The 18,416-nt window shown below is 48.1% G+C and overlaps 1 protein-coding gene across 1 annotated transcript in view; it reads right to left on the reverse strand.

The window, feature by feature from the left end:
* Positions 1-436: 436 nt before the first annotated feature.
* lmo7a (LIM domain 7a) overlaps positions 437-18,416 on the reverse strand; it is a 61,369-nt gene continuing 43,389 nt past the window's right edge. Inside the window, 21 exon segments of the mRNA XM_061842291.1 lie at positions 437-814; positions 2,363-2,465; positions 3,992-4,100; positions 4,942-5,217; positions 5,334-5,505; positions 6,149-6,186; positions 7,289-7,827; positions 7,830-8,120; positions 8,900-8,986; positions 9,056-9,163; positions 10,426-10,451; positions 11,468-11,524; positions 11,613-11,670; positions 11,742-11,914; positions 13,996-14,157; positions 14,921-15,035; positions 15,190-15,441; positions 15,626-16,223; positions 16,284-16,426; positions 17,548-17,665; positions 18,233-18,262. Coding sequence (XP_061698275.1) covers positions 699-814; positions 2,363-2,465; positions 3,992-4,100; positions 4,942-5,217; positions 5,334-5,505; positions 6,149-6,186; positions 7,289-7,827; positions 7,830-8,120; positions 8,900-8,986; positions 9,056-9,163; positions 10,426-10,451; positions 11,468-11,524; positions 11,613-11,670; positions 11,742-11,914; positions 13,996-14,157; positions 14,921-15,035; positions 15,190-15,441; positions 15,626-16,223; positions 16,284-16,426; positions 17,548-17,665; positions 18,233-18,262 — 3,571 coding nt within the window. The 3' untranslated portion in view covers positions 437-698.

Here is an 18,416-nt window from a genome sequence, read left to right on the forward strand (position 1 = left end):
GTTTCCACAGAATTCCGCATTCGGGGCGGCATCGAGGTTGCGTTTGTTTTTCCGAGCGGTCGGATTTAAAATCCCTCCCGCCGCAGATTGCCAAGAAAAATGCAAACTGGAGGATGGAAGAATTTCATCCTTCCTATGCGCTACCCCCCCCCCCCCCCCCTCCGACTCATTTTTTCATTCCAGTCCGCTTCTCAATTCTAAAACGAAAAGGACAATTTCCTCCCTTTTTTTTTTGCCACGGAAGCAAGAGCGGCGGGCACGGTTATGAATATTCAATAAACGTCCATCGCAAAATTGGATCTCGTGTAACTGCCCCCGTGGCGGGATTATTAGCATTTGCGGAGATGTTTTATCAAAAGTGTCACGGAAATTTGCTCGCGACAAATTGAAATTCCGGCCGGTCATCCGCAATCGGACACGACGACAGCATTCCGGCATCAGCGTACAAGTTTTTATTTACATAAATCTTTGTGCCCTCATCACACGTCATCATACAACCTGCGGAATATGCCGCCTCACTAAATACACTCTGGGTAACCATAAGAGTAAACTTCTCCCCGTTACAGACATAAAGGCACACGATTGGCGGTCATTATTATTCATAAACAAGAATAAAAACAAGATGGAGTAATTACATATCGAGCGGGGGGGGGGGGGACGATTTCTCTCCAAGGTCAAAACATCATGAAAAAATAAGTTTATGACACATTTGTGGCCTTTTTTAAACAGTTACTTGCATTTGGTTTAGGACCGCAGATGTGATGCTCACCTGGGCCGCGTGTGAGCCCACGGGCCTCGGGTTGGCTCACTGGTCCTACGGATCAAATGTATGAAGAAAAAAGAAGAAGAAGAACCCTTTTTACACCTGTAATACTTTGCATCATACACATAAAACGCACACCAGTCTTGCCCACTTGAAAAAAAAAAAAAAAGAAAAAAAAAAAAAAGAAAAACAATAAAAATAAAAATGAAAAACCAGCGCAAATGATTCAAATCTCAGACGGAAATCGGAGCCAGCGGAGTCCGCCGCATTTCGGGTCGCGGTCCCTTCACGGAGGCCTCGTCCGATCCTCCGGGTCACATGGAGGTGGGTTGGGCGGCTGCAAGACGGACAGCCGTCAGCAAAACGTTTCCGTTGACGCGCTGGGCGCAATTCGCACTGCCCAAATTCAAGTCAATCATCGGCTAATTTTTGGCGAACCTTTCTGGAATCCGACTAACGGACTGAAACTTCCGCAGTGACTGACGAACTAACTCCCAGACAAACCTGTTAACTAACTCACTATACAACATGCTAACTACGTGATAGCTGCCTAAGTGTCCGAACCTTGTAGCTAAATTGACCGACAAGACAAGTGCACTCTGTATTAAAGGGCCACTGACACGAAAAGCATGATTTTTAGTATGTTTTTAATAATTAAAAAAAGGCAGCCGGAATGGGCCCATCCATTTTTGTCGTATACGGCTTTTTAATCACTCCCGCCATGAAAATCCTCTCGAGGGATTTGTTTTGGAGAAGAAGCAGGAAGTGACGTTAACAGCAGACGGCCAATCAGGCGGCCTCGTGTGTTGGAACCAGTTTTACCCGCGGGAAGCTAGCTCGCTGTTCCTTCGTGTTAGCCAAAATGCCGGCTCGTCGGATTGCTGGATATTGCTCGAACACTCGTGAGGATGGATTCACTCTTCATACGTTTCCAAAAGACCCAGTTCGTCGTGAAAAATGGATTGCACGGGTGCTTCGCGGATTCCAAACGACAGGTAGGTGTGTATACGGCTACTAAAAAAAAACAATAGTTGGAGGGGGGCGTAATCCTCTCAGAACGTGTCAGCGCCGTGTCCGCCAATCACACCTTTTGCCGGGGGGGCTCATCGCAGCGCCGAGCCGGGCCGCTTTACAGCGGTGTCGTCGCTCACGGCTGAGTACGCTACAGACCGTCGAGGAGTCTGTTGTAGGTTAGAAGTGATCCGCATATCATCTAAATTTGGCTCCAAACGATAGGCTAATATTTCCCCGGGCACTTCACTCGATTGTGAGATGTTCTCTTCTTCGAAAAGAGCTTCCGTGTCAGAGGGGGCGTCGGGAAAAATCCGAAAATCTTTTTAATGGCGAATGTTCCAGTGTGATGATATCTGCCGATATGACGCTTGGTTGGCGAATGACACGTCCGCAACTTCATTTTTTTTTCACGTATAGACATTGAAGTGAATAATGTTATATGTATTTTTCATTGCAATATCTATTTTAGAATGTTTACAGGCATGTCAGTGGCCCTTTAAATATAAAATGAATACACAAATTGTAAATTGCGTGCCGCTCATCGGACGTACAACCCTGACGACGCTTGCGGGAACGTTTTCTTACTTTGGAATCGCACGAAGCAGGAGTTACAGTAGAGCTGCTTGTTTCGGATCCGGACTTCAGCCCCGGCCTCCGATCCCCCGAGGGCCGACTTGCACTCGACGCACTGGAAGGCGACACAAAGTTGCTGGTTCAAACGCGGCCGGGCCGACACTCTGGCTGACCAATGAAACGACTGACTGATGAAATGGTTGCCGAGCTAACTGCGCAGCTAACAGGCTGAATATGGGAGCAAATATGTGCCACGTAATAATGTCATGTGACGTCACATGCTAAGAACGCCTAACTGGATTGGCTGGCTGTTGGCTTTTGACCTGAAGTAACCCTGCCTGGTGGCACAGACGGTGAATTGCAGACAGTTGAATGGCAGGAGACTGAAAATATTGCGTTTGAATTTTAAAGGTTGATTTTTTTTTTTTTTTGGTCCAATTTGTTAACATTGAAAAGTGAAAATGAAAATGTGAAACAACAACGTGAATGTGACAACATCAAATTTTCAGTGGCATTTTTAATTCAAATCCTGGTAGCACATATTGACTTCCATAACTGAAGGCTTTCAGAACGCTCACGTTGTTACACGATTAACGATCGTCTGCGAGGAAAACAACGTGAACATCTATTGGTCAAAACTGTACCTCCTTTTGGCAATGACTACCGTAATTTCTGGCCTACAATTCGTGACTTTTTTCACACGCTTTCAACCCTGCGGTTCATGCGGTAATGCGGCGCTAGCGTTAGTGCACCTGGTTATAAGCCTCGGTACACGGAAAGAGTTTAACGCTAGCGCGGGGCTAGTGTTAGCACTTCGCTAGCATTAGCGCACCTGGTTATAAGTCTCGGTACACAGAAAGAGGTTAACCCTAGCACAGGGCTAGCGTTAGCGCCTCACTAGCATTACCGCACCTGGTTATAAGCCTCGATACACAGAAAAAGTTTAACGCTAGTGCGGGGCTAGCGTTAGCACGTCGCTACCATTAGCGATCCTGTTTATAAGCCTCGGTACACAGAAAGAGTTTAACATTAGCGCGGGGCTAGCATTAGCGCGTAGCTATCATTAGCGCTACTGGTTATAAGCCTCGGTACACAGAAAGAGTTAAACTCTAGCATGGGGCTAGCGTTAGCGCTCCTGGATATAAGCCTCGGTACACAGAAAAAGTTTAACGCTAGCGCTCGCTAGCATTAGCGCACCTGGTTATAAGCCTCGATACACAGAAGAAGTTTAACGCTAGTGCGGGGCTAGCGTTAGCACGTCGCTACCATTAGCGATCCTGTTTATAAGCCACGGTACACAGAAAGAGTTTAACGTTAGCGCGGGGCTAGCGTTAGCGCTCCTGGATATAAGCCTCGGTACACAGAAAAAGTTTAACGCTAGCGCCGCGCTAGCGTTAAACTCTTTCTGTGTACCGAGGCTTATAACCAGGTGTGCTGTGTAGGCCGGGAATTACGGTAAATTAAATTAAGGATGACAACAAACTCAGAAAGTCCTAAACAGCGACACAAAGGAGAGGTGGGCCGATTGGATGCAAAAAATTCATCAAGGGAAATCATGGTGATGATTGACTTGATGAAGGCTCGATTTCAAAACTTAGATAAGAAGCGTGAAGTCGTGAGAAGACGCGACCAAGCTCTCACCTTAAAACAGCTCAAATGGTAACAGAGGCCGAGCGACTCGATGATCATGGCCGCCCCCTTCCCCAGCGCCGTCTGGCACGACGTGCACACCTTCTTGCCGCTGACCGACCTGCATCACATGAGAGAGGGGCGGTCGCGTCGTTAGGGGGTCGGGCATCGTTTCAATTTGACCCAGTTCCAGAATTCGGCTCCAAAACGTATGCACGGTTTAAATCGAGGCGGTCCCAGTTATGAACATCCATTTCATAAATCAATATCAAGCCTGTGAACTGACCAATTGATTAACATTCTTTGCTGAATGTTTCAGCTCAAAGTCAAAGAAAGCATTGTTGACATTGTTATTTAGGACTTATAATTTTGCTTCCTGTTTCCAGATGGTAGTCTTTTATTTTGAAGGGTACGCACTGAAATTACCAAGTAAAAAAAGTAAAAAAAAAATAAAATAATAAAATAAATAAAAAATATATTTTTTTTAATAAATTGAATTTACATTTAAATTAAAAATTATTTTTAAAAAAAGGAAAAGTAAAGTACCCAGAAATTGTCAGACTGGGAACCAAATTTTTTTAAATTTGAACGATTCCGAGAGAACCGCAACGTTCGTCCCGGTTCCAATCGGTTCTCGATTCTCGATGCCCAACCCCTATAACAACATTTTAGCCACAAGATTATTATGGTGATTATTGAAAATGCATAATTACAGAAAATGCATATGGAAACTGATCTCTTTAACTTTCCTGTCTTCGAATCTCTTGTTGATGAAAGTCCAAAATGGAAACAAGAAGGTTGTTTAAAAAAAAAAAAAATAAATAACAATAATAATATCATGATTGTGTCGCCAGAGCCTGAAATGAAGTCAAACAAAAAATCCTTTGCAACCAAACTTTTGCCCCGTTAGCACGCGTTGCCACCAAAGCCGCACCCTCACCCGCGCGCCCAGCCCAGTTTACCTGTTGCGCTGCTGCAGACAACCCGGGTCAGAACCCGGTTCTGACCAGGCGGCGGGAGGCAGCGAAGGGGACGTCGCCCGCCGAGACCAGGGCGTCGTCTCGGCCGCCGGGCCCCGGAAAGAGAGGGGGGGGGCGCCCGAGGCGAAGTGAAAAGGTGCGCCGGCGAGGTAGGCGGAGCGAGGCCGGGAGTAGTTTGGGATGTGGGGGTCCGTCCCGGGCGTCCACGACGAACGCCAGGAGTTGGGCGGCTCGTCCCGGTGGCCGAGGAAGCCGCCCCTGCAAAGCCGACCACCGCGCCCCCGGTTTAGCCACTTCACCCCTCCACCGGAAGCCACCGCGCGTCGTCGGAAGCGAGCCCCACGGCGCCGGCGCCACCGAGCCGCCTGACGTACCTGGGCGTGGACGGCGGGTCCTCGCGGCCGGGCGCGCTGCCCGAGCGCTGGCGGATCCAGCTGCTGTCCGTCAGCAGGTTGGTCTTCTTCTTCATGTCGTTCAGGAGCTGCTGGCGCTGGAGCTCCGCCTGCGACGTCGGCTGCGGGGCCTTCGCGTCCGCCGCGTCGCTTCCTGCCGAGACCAAAGAATGTTTTGTTGCATACTTCCACACATGAACGTGAATTTTTTTTTTCTTTTAAATGGTCGCTAAAGATTTTTAGAAAGTTGCTAAGCAGGCTAAAAGTCTTTTTTTTTTTGACACAGGAGCATATGAAATATGAGTAAAATTAAATTTGAGTATATAGGGAAACATTGGACTCCAATCACATTGACATTTTCCACTATGATAAATGAAAATTTCCTCCTCGTGTTGTATTAAAAGTGATCTGAATGCAATATCGATATCTTAGGGGGGCGCTCTAAGTTTTTATCATAAAACATATTATTTGCATAATCTATTGGGAAAAAGTGGGGAATAAGCACCGGGCAAGAAGTGCAAATAGTTTGGATAATTGAGGCCGACGTTGGAAAAAGTGTTTTGGAGGCCGAGAAGAGTTTTGGGTTTTTCGTTCCGGGGGGCGGGACCCGACCTCTCGGCATCTGACGCCATCGAGCGCGTTCATCCTCGCCACCTCCGGCCGACCGGCGGCCTTTCGCCAGTGGGCCGCGATGCGCAAACGCACCTACGACGGCGGCCGACACACGGGTGGCCTTTACGCGGGCCATTATGGATCATAACAAGATTCGCTAAGTTATCAACATTTTAATCACTGACCTCTACTCTCAAGTCTTTCTTCCTCAAGTGACTTCATCCTGTAAAAATAAAATAACACAAAATTAAAACTTGATTAGTGTGCAAACCTACATGCCCTCCCCCCCAACGACCATCTTTACATTTTCGTGAAAACTTGTTTTTAAGCACCTTTTTTAATATTCTGCTTGCCATCTTCAAGTTTCAAGTGTTTGATCACACATGATAAAATGACAAAAACATCTTCAAACGAGTTGCCTTTGACAATTATGTGATTTATTTTGAAAATTTTTACTCTGTTTTGAATTTTTTTTTTTTCAATTCATGTACTTAATATAGACTGCGTTTTGAATGTATTTTTTTCAATTCATGTACTTATAGACTGCATTTTGAATGTATTTTTTTCAATTCATGTACTAAATATAGAGTGCATTTTGAATGTATTTTTTTCAATTCATGTACTTGATATAGACTGCATTTTGAATGTATTTTTTCAATTCATGTACTTAATATAGACTGCGTTTTGAATGTATTTTTTTCAATTCATGTACTTATAGACTGCATTTTGAATGTATTTTTTTCAATTCATGTACTAAATATAGAGTGCATTTTGAATGTATTTTTTTCAATTCATGTACTTGATATAGACTGCATTTTGAATGTATTTTTTCAATTCATGTACTTAATATAGACTGCGTTTTGAATGTATTTTTTTCAATTCATGTACTTGATATAGACTGCGTTTTGAATGTATTTTTTTTCAACTTACGTACTTAATATAGACATTTTATTTTGCTGGGAAGCGCACAAGAAACTTTTTGGATTTGCCTTTCAAATTTGAAACTAACTAATAATAATTCTGGAAAGAAAAGGAACGCAGACTTAATTCCCGTACATTACGGAACATACACAAAACATTGAGGAAAAAGACAAGGTATGAATAGATGATACGTTTTTCAGTATAAATCTAGTATTTGACTAATTTCTCAACATCCTCTGATTGTTTAGTGTGATTGATTTGCAGGTGTACTTTCATTTCCTGATTGTAACGTGCCGCTGTCGACGGGGCCCAATTTGTGGTCGTCGCCGGCCGAGTGATTGTTTCTCATCATCGCCTCGCTCCGATTCTGTTTGGTTTCCTCCTAAGTTGATGAAAGTGCTGACCTTTGCTCCTGGGCCGCTCGCTCCCTCGCCGTCCTCCTCCTGAGCTCCTCCTTCTCCGCCTCTCTCCTCCTCTGCCACAGCAGCTCCTCCTCCCTCTGCCTCCTCTCCTCCTCTTCCTCCTCCACTTCCCTCTCCCTCCTTTCCGCCTCCTCCCTCCGCCTCCTCTCTTCCTCCTCCTGCCTCTGGCGTTCCTCCTCCACTTCCCTCTCCTCCCTCCACCTCCTCTCTTCTTCCTCCTTCCTTCGGCGTTCCTCCTCTACTTCCCTCTCCCTCCTCTCCTCCTCCTCCGCCGCCCTCTTCCTCTCCTCCGCCTTCTGGCGCTCCAGCTCCTCCTCCCGCCTCCTCCTCTCCAGCCTTTGGCGCTCCAGTTCTTCCTCCTGCTCCCTCCTCTTCCTCTCCACTTCCTGTCTCTCTCGCTCCAGCTCCTCCTCCCGCCTCCTCCTCTCCAGCTCTTCCTCCCGCTCCCTCCTCTTCCTCTCCACTTCCTGTCTCTCTCTCGCTCCAGCTCCTCCTCCCGCCTCCTCCTCTCCAGCTCTTCCTCCCGCTCCCTCCTCTTCCTCTCCACTTCCTGTCTCTCTCGCTCCAGCTCCTCCTCCCGCCTCCTCCTCTCCAGCTCTTCCTCCCGCTCCCTCCTCTTCCTCTCCACTTCCTGTCTCTCTCGCTCCAGCTCCTCCTCCCGCCTCCGCATCTCCCGCCTTTGGCGCTCAAACTCCTCCTCCATACGCTTCCTTTCGGCCTCCAGCTTCGAGCGCTCCCGCTCCTCCTCCACCTCCTCCTGCCACGTCTCTCGCTGGCGCTCCAGCTCCCAGGAGGTGAAGGTCGAGCCCACGGTCTGCGGGAGGCACATAAACGGGATGTGACGGGATGCTGTCGCTACGACAACAAAGCAGTTATTCACTTCCTGTGAGGAGTTCGATTGAAAGTGGAAGAAACCTGAAAGCGAATTGAGTTACCGTAATTTCCGGTTTATAAGGCGCGACTTTTTTCACACGCTTTATACGGTGATGCGGCTAATTTGTGCGTTTTTTTTCTAACGGCCGAAAGGGGGCACTAGTGCGGAAAAGGTAAGAATGAGACCGGTGGAATATATGTGCCGAGGAAGTGGCTTTTAGCGGTCCGGCCCTGTTAATGCTGTGCTAGCGTGTTACTGCCACGTCTCGGTGATTTTTACCAGTATGTTTTAGCATTAGCACGGCAGCGCTAGCATTAAACTCTCTGTGTACAGTCTTTCTTTGTAAATATCTCGTGTTTCAATGTGGGCATTTGCAGCGTTTACACGGCTGCGGCGTACCTGTATGGATGTGCCAAATGGTATTTTCTTTACAAATGATCTGGGTGATGCTTATACGTAACCGGGAATTACACTATGAAGATCGGGCATAACACTATTGTTACATGTGAGGCTAGAACACAAATTTCTTTTAATAATCAGAAAACAAAAAAAAAATATTGAGAACTTTACACTATTATAAGTTTTTTTTCCCCCCTGAGACAAACCTTTTTTTTAAGATGAAAAAAAAAACCCTTCCAAATTAGCATATTGGCCAGCGCAATATGATTTTAATGCCGGTATCAGACTTATTCTGTCATCTGAACGACACGACGCGGTACCTCGCGTTGTGGGCCACTGTTGGCGATCTCCTCCTGGGCCTTTGTCCACTCCTCCTGCAATTTCTCCTGGTCCCGCTTATATTTCTCCTGCGTGACCAAACAATAACATGGACACCGTCCTCAACGCCTCGATTAATTTCTTTTCCAAAAATGTACCTGTAGTTGGCGCTCCTGCTCCCTCTGCCACTTCTCCTGCCTCCTGCGCTCCTCTTCCGGATCCCAAGACCAGCGAGCTGAAGACGTAGTTATTGGCGGAACCGGTATCTGGGGACGGATTGGAATACACGGACATAGCGTCTAATTTGTCGGCTGTAAATGAACAAAAAGTTGTTTATAATATTCTCTTTTTGCTGAATAAGGGTTAAAATGCAATAAACTACAACAATAGCATTGTGTGAGCATTATTTATAATGGAAAAAAAATGGTATCGTAATATCATTAGGCTATTGCGATATGCTTAGCATTCTGGCCAGAGAGAATATACGCTTTTTTTGTAATCTATTGTACAGTTATGGTCGCCAAGCACAAGAGAAAATACCGTAATTTCTGGCCTGTAAGCCACGACTTTTTTCACACGCTTTCAACCCTGCGCTTTATGCGGTGATGCGGCTAATTTGTGCATTTTTTTTTCTAACGGCCGCAAGGGGGCACTCGAGCGGAAAAGGTAAGCGTGAGACCGGTGGAATATATGAGCAGAGGATGTGATTTTTACCGGTTTCGGCCTTGTTAGCGCTGCGCTAGTGTGTTACTGCCATGACTCAGTGATTTTTACCAGTATGGTTTTTTTTTTTTTTTAACCGGCCCTGTTAGTGCAGCGCTAGCGTCAGCATTAGCACGGCGGCGCTAGCGTTAAACTCTCTGTGTACCGTCTTTCTTTGTAAATATCTCGTATTTCATGTGCTACCGTGTTGCTACTGTGTGCTTTTTTTTTTTTTTTTGTTTACCAGCACTGTTCGTGTTACCATGTTGTTGCTATGTTAAGCTAAGCTAAGGTTTTAAAACTTAAAACTCTGTGTACCGTCTTTTCCTTTTTTCTAACCGGCCCTGTTAGCGCTGTGATAGCGTTAGCGCTGTGCTAGCGTGTTTCTACTGTGTTACTGCCGTGTCTCAGTGATTTTTACTGGTATGTCAGTATGGTAGCGTTAGCGCCACGCTAGCAGTTGCTGCTGTGTTACTGCCGCGTCTGAGTGATTTAGGTATGTTTTTTTTTTGTTTTTTTTTTAACCGGCCCTTTTAGTGCTGTGCTACTGTGTTGCTACTGTGTACCCTGTATCATTTTTTTGTAAATATCTAGTTTTTCTATGTGGGTTTCAATGTGGGCACTTGCAGCTTATACACAAGTGCGGCCCACGTATGTACCAAATGGTATTTCCTTTACAAATGTACTGGGTGAGGGTCATAACCAGGTGCGCTCTGTAGGGCGGGAATTACGGAACTGTAATTCCTCATGTAAATGTAGCGACGAGTAACAATAATCCACTGAATAATAATAATAATCATCTTAATGCACAGATGCCGGTACTTACATCTGGCATGATGGACTCTGCTCCTCCTTGAAAAAAAAAGACAAATCCATCCAGTCAATAATCGCGTTAGGCACATTAATTCAAGGCAACCTGCAGGCCTTCTACCACATTAACGGGCCGCTGACAGGTTTATTTGTTTACGGTCCAGTCAGATGACAATTGATCGAGAAAAGCGACGCGGACACCGACGAGCCACAGGAAACAAATGTCAGCGCCGGACCGTTCGGGCCGATCGATCGTCCCCGCTCGGCATCGGTCGGCGATATGCATCAGCTGTTGATGGACGTCGAATGGCCAAAACTCGCAAGCGCGTAATCGGGTTGCGGCAACACACCATCAGCTTGCAGAGGAGGAAGCGGGAAAAGGACAAACACGCTGGAGAAAGGCGGAGAGTATGCGTTTCATGTACAAAAGCAAGAAAACACAAACCAAAAGAATGATTTGATCTGACATCCTCTTCAAGTACGTTTTGCACTGAAGAAGGAAAGAAAGCCTTCTGGAACCGGAGAAGATCGAGAAAAAAAAAAAGTGGGGCCTAAACCGGATGCCTGTGGGGCTCCACTTTGATTCCGTTGCATTTCAAGTGATCTTCTAGCGCGCTAAGCAAATCACCCCCATCCATTTTCTTTGCCGCTTATCCTCACGAGGGTCACAGGGAGTGCTGCAGCCAATCCCAGATGCCAACAGGCAGGCGGCGGGGCACACCCTGAACTGGTCGCCAGCCAATCGCAAGGTCACATTCAGACAAACACCCACACTCACAATCTCACCTATGGGCAATTTAGAGTGTCCAATTAATGTTGCATGTTTTTGGGATGCGGGAGGAAACCCACGCAGGCACGGGGAGGACGTGCAAACTCCACACAGGTGGGGCCGGGATTGAACCCGGGACCTCAGAACTGTGAGGCTGACGCTTTACCAACTGATCCACCGTGCCGCGCTAATCACCCCAAGTCTGAGAAATTGTTGCGTGAGACAAAAGCAGAAAGAATAAAAACAAACAACAACAAAAAGTACCACATCTCTTGAAAATGTTGTTTACCTCGCTCAAAAAACTGCGACCTCCGTTTTATGTTTATCATAGAAATGGGCTCCGATTCTACACAAGAGACGAGAGAAATAAAATCGGATTAGGGGAAAAACAAGACGTCATTTATGACTCATAGAGTACGTTCACGAGTTCTTACCTGCAGTCGTCATGGACACTTTGGGGTAACCGCCGTCGACGCCGTTGGAAGCCAAATCCTGCACAAAGTTGCTGGGTCAGGAACAATTTTGCGGGGAAACAAGACGAGAGGATTTGGAGATCCGCTTACCACCACCGAGCGGGTGGCGACCTTGGCGGACGTGTCCGCGAGCGAAGTGAAATCCAGCGTGCTGGCGGAGCCGGCGTCGGGGAAACCTACAAGTATGGGATGATCCGCACGGGTCAGATTGACGGTCTTACGGCCTTGAAATGGCGGGGAAGACGGATCTCTGTCGTCCCAGTCTGCGTGCGGACAGTACAGCAACCGAGCGTCACCTCGCTTCGATTTCTATTCGGCGCATTTACGACTGCCGACCAGGGAGCCAAAGAGAGAAGCGGGGGACGAGTCCCTCGACGGGAAGCGGCGCAGGGGGACGAGACAGAGAACCCGCCTTCCTCAGCCGTGAAGCCCACATCCATCCACACGCAGTTGCCGGCGGCCCATCCAGAAGACACCAAATTTTCCGAGCAGGTTTTTGCATGAACTACACAAACAATAATCTTACCATAAACACTGACAACAACGGGTTCTAGTTCATCTCATTTCATTTAAACCACTGGTGTCAAACGCAAGGCCCGGGGGCCAGAGCCGGCCCGCCACGTGATTTTATGCGACCCGTCGATGCAAATCACGTGGAACAACTTCCATGATTTTTGCTCAAATCTGCACCAAAATTTCCCATCGTCATATCCTAAATGATAATATTGAGATTTTGCAAGTATTTTTGTGTTGCCAAACATCAACAACAGCAATTCCCTTGATTTCCGATTCCAAAACTACTTCGTAAATTCCACGTGTAAATTTGATGAGGCGATGATTTCACAGTCATAACAACCCTCCGAGGGAAACCGTAACTATAATGTAGCCCGCGACAAAAAAAAAACAGTTTGACACCCCGGATTTAAACGATCTGGCAATCTGGACTAAATGATCATATCAAAGATGGTGGCCGTCTGGCCTCCACCGTGGGCCATGACGAGTTCACTTCCACAATTTCTCACACGGGTGACGTGACGCTAGCGTAGCAGTTAGCCTCCCAGAGCAAACACTCCGGAAACGAGGTCCGCCTTGTTTGAGCCACCACCGAATTGAAAACAACAAGATGAGAATGCGGAGGAAGCAGAAGAAGACGAAAGCAAAAACCAAGAAGAAACGTCCAAGAGAAAGAATGCCAGATAATATCTGCAGAGGAAGGGAAGAAGAAAACGATGCACGGTAAGCGCACCAAGAGTTTTAGTTTTTGTCAGACGGGTGGCGGTGTGACGGGCCTCCGCCGACGCGGCCGTCACGGACGGACGGGATCATCCACGCGTGATTCAACAAACATTTTATGGGCCAATTTAGAGCGTCACAATCATTTTGCAATGCCGGCGGCGCCGGCGACAAAGTCATTTTAGAAATGCGACCAAGCTAATGCCTCTCATTACTGCACCCCCCCCTCCCTCCCTCCCTCCCCCACAAACACGCAGGACTCGCCTTTTTCATACGCAGCTGGGAAATTAAAATGATCCATTGTGATATCACATCAATTTAAAAACGTTCGGAGGTTCGTATCGCTGCTCTGGCTTTGTTTGTGGAGCTTTTGTGTGGGATTTCTTTGGGTACGAAAGTTTCCTCCCACATTCCAACAACATGCAAGGACCCTGTAAATCACAGGTGTCAAACTCAAGGCCCGGGGGCCCAGATCCGGCCCGCCGCATGACTTTAGGTGGCCCGCGAAAGCGAATCATGGAATTCAACTTCCATGATTGTTGTGATAATCTGTAACAAGACTTGAAATTGTCATATCATAAATGATAAAAGTTGAGATATTGCAAGCATTTTTGTGTTACCAAACATGAACGATAGTTGAAAAACCAATGACCCTTGATTTCTAATTCAAAACTTGCTCATAAATTTCATCTGTAAATATCATGAGGCGAAAGATTTTCATGGATTCACGGTCATAAAGGCGCTCTGAGGGAAATCATAACTACAATTGTGGCCCGCGACAAAAATGATCCTTAGGAGCGAATGTGAGCGTGGAAAGGTCAATTGATGCACGAATCAAAAATATTTGCTCCCCCCCTCGAACCATCCACCTATCCTATTTTCGGAGCCGCTTATCCTGACAAGGGTGGCGGGAGTGTTGGAGGCTAACGCCAGCTTTTTTTCGGCTGCCAAACAAACAATTTGCACTCACATTCACACCTAGGGGCAATTTAGTGTCTCCTGTTAACCTTCCATGCGTGTTTTGGGGACGTGGGAGGAAAGCAGAGTGCCTGGAGAAAACCCACGCAGGGATGGGGAGAACATGCAAACTCCACACATGGCGACGACTCACTGCTCTTGCCGTGACGCCTGATGTCCATCACCAAGCCGCCCTCCTGCAGAGCCCGCTCCATGCTGGCCTTCCAGTCCAGGTAGCTCATGTCCGCCACCTGGTGGCCGTTGACCGTCAGCACCTCGTCCCCTGCCTGCAACTGGAACGTCTCAGCCGGGCTGCCTGAGGGAGACAACGCAACAGGTTTGGGTCGGATGCAGAAACCCACGGCCAGCGGGAGTTACGACGCTGACTTGATGCGCTTTGTGGAGATGGGGGGGAATCCTCCGTCGAAAAGGGAGCTTCAGGCCGTCCCACAAAGGTGCTGCCCTACATAAAGCCGCTCTTAACTGCAGACGACTAGAAAACATGCCGATGTGCAGCAGCCGTACGTGCCCCTTTGCGCAGCACGATGCCTAATCGTCACGTAGCTAACGGCAAAAGGAAGCGCTACAAATTGTACACGGCTAGCAATGGCGGCGTTGTGGCAGTCTCCGCTTGGCCTCGTTCCAAAGTGCGTTGAACGTGGCACAGCCTTACTATTTTGAAGCGGGAAGGACAGTCGGAGAGCAGCGATCCAGAGGTCGGGGGTCAGAATATCCACCGCGTCTTTTTTCTCGAATTTGAATTGTTCATTTGCGTGAATGTGACTGTGACTTGAGTGTCTGCGCGTGCTTTGGGAATCGTTGGCGACCGGTCCAGCGCGTACCTCGACTCGGCTACGGCCAGTTCGTACAAATGGTGGACAAAATGGATGGATGGCTAAATCTGAAGACTCCACATTTATTCCCAAGTCGAGATACGAACTGTAACATCGAGAATATTTGTTCAAATTCTTGCTCCTGCTTTGGTTTATCTGTTCTTGACTGCAACACTATTCCATCGTTCCAGGCGTTACTACTGGTGAACAAAACAGCAAAATTATACCACACGCTTCTGCCAATACCCCTTTGGATGGACTTGACGTGAGCCCCGCCAGACTCCCACGCCACATCAAAGCCAAAGTCCCGACTGCTGTTGGGCTTCTGGTTGAGGCTGATCCGCATCTCGCAGGAACTTTCCTGGAAAGCAGAAAATGACTTCACGACAGGACCGCAGTACTGGAGGCCACCAGACTTTCAGGTCTCTGGAGGCTAAATTCAACTCAGTATGGTAACATTTCAAAGCAAGAATGATTTTGATAGGCCAACCGAAATCAGGACAGTGCAGAAATACCTCGTGGGGTCCCTTGGCTGAAACTTCTCTCCTGACAGGAACTGGATGCGATGAGATGCTGGACGCAAATGTGAGGCTCTCCCCCGTGGTCTCTTCTTGCTTGTCGTCGTCGTCGTCCTCGCTGCTCTGGTCAGGGCTCGACCGTGACTGCGCCTCGTCTTCGGCGGTCATGAACTGACGATAGCGGCTTGCCACCGGACGCTTCACGGAAACGGCCCCGCTGCCGTTGACGCGACTGTTGGAGTCGTCCGACTGTAGGACAAAGATGCGTCGGCAAAGAATTAATACCGAATGAATACACTGAGCAGTTTGTGGCATTTCAAACTACAGTGTCACCTAGACGTCAGGTCCCAAACCTTGCACCATTTGTGAGAACTGACTGTAGTCCAAAGGGACATGAGCACTTTATGTTAATGTGGAAGTGTCCTTGACTCACCGTGAAGCTCCGGGTAAGTGAGCCAATGCGGGACGGCTGGGTCCCAAAAGGTCTCGGCGTCACCACTGACGACAATCGCAAGCTGTCCGATCTCTGGTAGCTCCGAGGCAGCGAGGCGGATATCCGAGAAACGGCTTCGGCTTTGGCTTCGGTCTTGTTGCCCAGCGGTGGTTTGGACAGAGAACCGGAGGACGGGGGCTCCACCTTAACTGGGTTCTTTGGTTCTGGCAGCTTTTGTGATAGTCGAGGAGGAGGTGAGATCGCCTCCGTTTCGGCCTTGCTGTCGAACACTGAACTCCTGAGGGAGGATGTGGTCTCAGAAGGTTTGGGTCTGTGGAAGGAGCTGCGGGTGGCGCTCCCACTGGGAGCGTCTGTGGCATCGGCTTCTGCCTTAGTGGCTCTGAGCGGGACTACGGGCGTCTTATTCTCTTTCTGGGCAGCTTCAGATGAGCCCGAGGAGTGATGAATGGTGTCGACCGTATAGCTCCTGCTCAGGCTGTCTCGGGTACGGGGTTTTGGTTTCTCAAATACGTCGCTGTCCTCGTCAAAGCTGAGCCTCCCGATGCGGCTGCCGACGCTGCCGCTTCGCCGATTCTCCCTGTGGACCCACCGGCCGATCGTGAGGTGGATTTCTTATTATTCTGGCCCTCGTTCGTACCTGTCATCTTGCATCTCTTTGTAGGTTTTGGATCTTCTGGTGCTGCCTCCGGACGTGATCCGCTCAACCTGCTCCCTCTCCTCTTTCTTCCGAACAATGTCAGAGTTGACGCTCTTGCGGCGGTTCTTCCATTTGCTGAGGTCCTGTAAGAAGAAGGCCCGTTCAAAAGACGAGTGAGTCGTGATCGAGTTGCGTATTTTAGGCTCCGCCCATCCAGCTCCCTAACCCCTGTGGAGTGGGCGCCGTGTGACCCAAACGCTACCAAAAGGCTCCCTTATTTCACTTGGCACCAATCGCACTGGGTAGACACGATATGTGCAGACCGTAAATCGGGTTTTGGTTCTTTGGGCTACCGTACGAATACCGACTGTATGAATCATGTTGCATCACCTTCTAAAGGATGCCATTGCAGCATTTAATTAATGTTTGAATCAATATTTTGTAGGGCAATCATGGAACTAGTCAGAACTAAATGAAATTATTTTTTCTAGATAGTTTAGTAATATAGTATTCATAAATAAAACGACGAACCTATCCGTACGCAAAGGTAATGTTTGGAGCTGAAGAAAAAAATGTTGTACATCCCAGCTCACTTTGCACAAGTGTCCGGTTACACACAGTTGCGATTGGTCGCCTGTCCAGTGTGTATTCAGTTCAGTGTATTTTGGCAAGGCACAAAAACAGACAGGTGGCCCTTCACACTCACCCGACGCTGGAGCGAGTGGAAACCAAACCAGGCCGAGCGTAAGGAAGTAGGCCCGTGAACCGCTACACCATCTGGAACTATAATTACCACCCATCCATACATTTTCTTTTGCCGTTTATCCTCACAAGGGTCGCGGGGAGTGCCGGAGCCTACACCGGCTGTCGGCGGGCAGAAGGCGGGGTGCACCCTGAACTGGTCGCCAGCCATTCGCAGGGCCCATCGAGACAAACAGCCGCACTCACAATCACACCTAGGGGCAATTTAGAGTGTCCAGTTGATGTTGCACGTTTTTGGGATGCGGGAGGAAACCGCATTGCCCGGAGGAAACCCACGCAGGCACGGGGAGGACATGCAAACTCCACACAGGCGGGGCCGGGATTGAACCCGGGACCTCAGAACTGCGAGGCCAACGCTTTACCAGCTGAACCACCATGCTCCCATTATTAACTTGATTACTGAAATAGGTACGGCCGGCATTTCTTGCACGGCTGACATTTTAAAACCGATCCAATTATTTGACTGGAGTTGTGCCCCCCCCCATCCAGGCGAGACACTCACATCCTGCCACTTATCGTCGCTCTGCTTGACGTGCTCGCGGTATTTCTCGAGAGCTTCGTACTGAGACCGCCGTCTGACCAGCACAGATTCTTCCGCGATGTCGCTGGTCGATTTGCTCCTAAGTAGAAAATTTTAAAAAAAAGGTTAATAATTGCTTTCTATACTCCTGTTAATGAAAACCAATCGGCATCCTGCATGGACCTAGAGGAAAAATATTTCTTATTAGACTTATTTCGTCTTGTTTGACATCTTGCATCCCAAATATCCAAACAAGTGAGTCAGTAATGTATCGCCCGTCCAGAACGTTGACACGTTAGAATGCACACTTAAGAGTGGACGACCGGGGAGGAGCGCAAAAAGCGCAGTTGGTTAGTGAACAGCCCCGGCACAAGTTGCAGAACAGAAGCAAAATACCGTATATACACACACACACACACACACACCTGGGAGGGGACAAAAAAAAAAAAAAAAAACACACTTCTATTAATTTGGGAAGGATTAGAGCACTTAAACACGGGACCTTTTGTTACACTGCATCAATCCCTTGACGAGATCTTTGGGGGGAGAGCCCAGCACCCACCGCGGCCGCCACACTGCGCCAAGTGTTAAGCATTTAGCAGCATCAGTCACGAAAGCAAGAACGGAGCAAAATGTGCCACGCTCCTGGAAGCCGGTGAAAACTCACCCGTCGAAACTGTTTGATGTTTGCCGTTGTCTAGGAAACCAAAGGAAGGAGAAGGAGGGAGGGGGGGGCACAGACAAGAGAGTCACATTTCTTCACAAGGGAACTGATGGTGTCCACGTGTGCACATCTCAAAAGTGTGACACTATCGTCGATTCAATTTTACAAATCTGTCCAGGAGGACGGC

This window comes from Syngnathoides biaculeatus, chromosome 14 (assembly GCF_019802595.1).
Source record: "Syngnathoides biaculeatus isolate LvHL_M chromosome 14, ASM1980259v1, whole genome shotgun sequence".
Classification (NCBI taxonomy): Eukaryota; Metazoa; Chordata; class Actinopteri; order Syngnathiformes; family Syngnathidae; genus Syngnathoides; species Syngnathoides biaculeatus.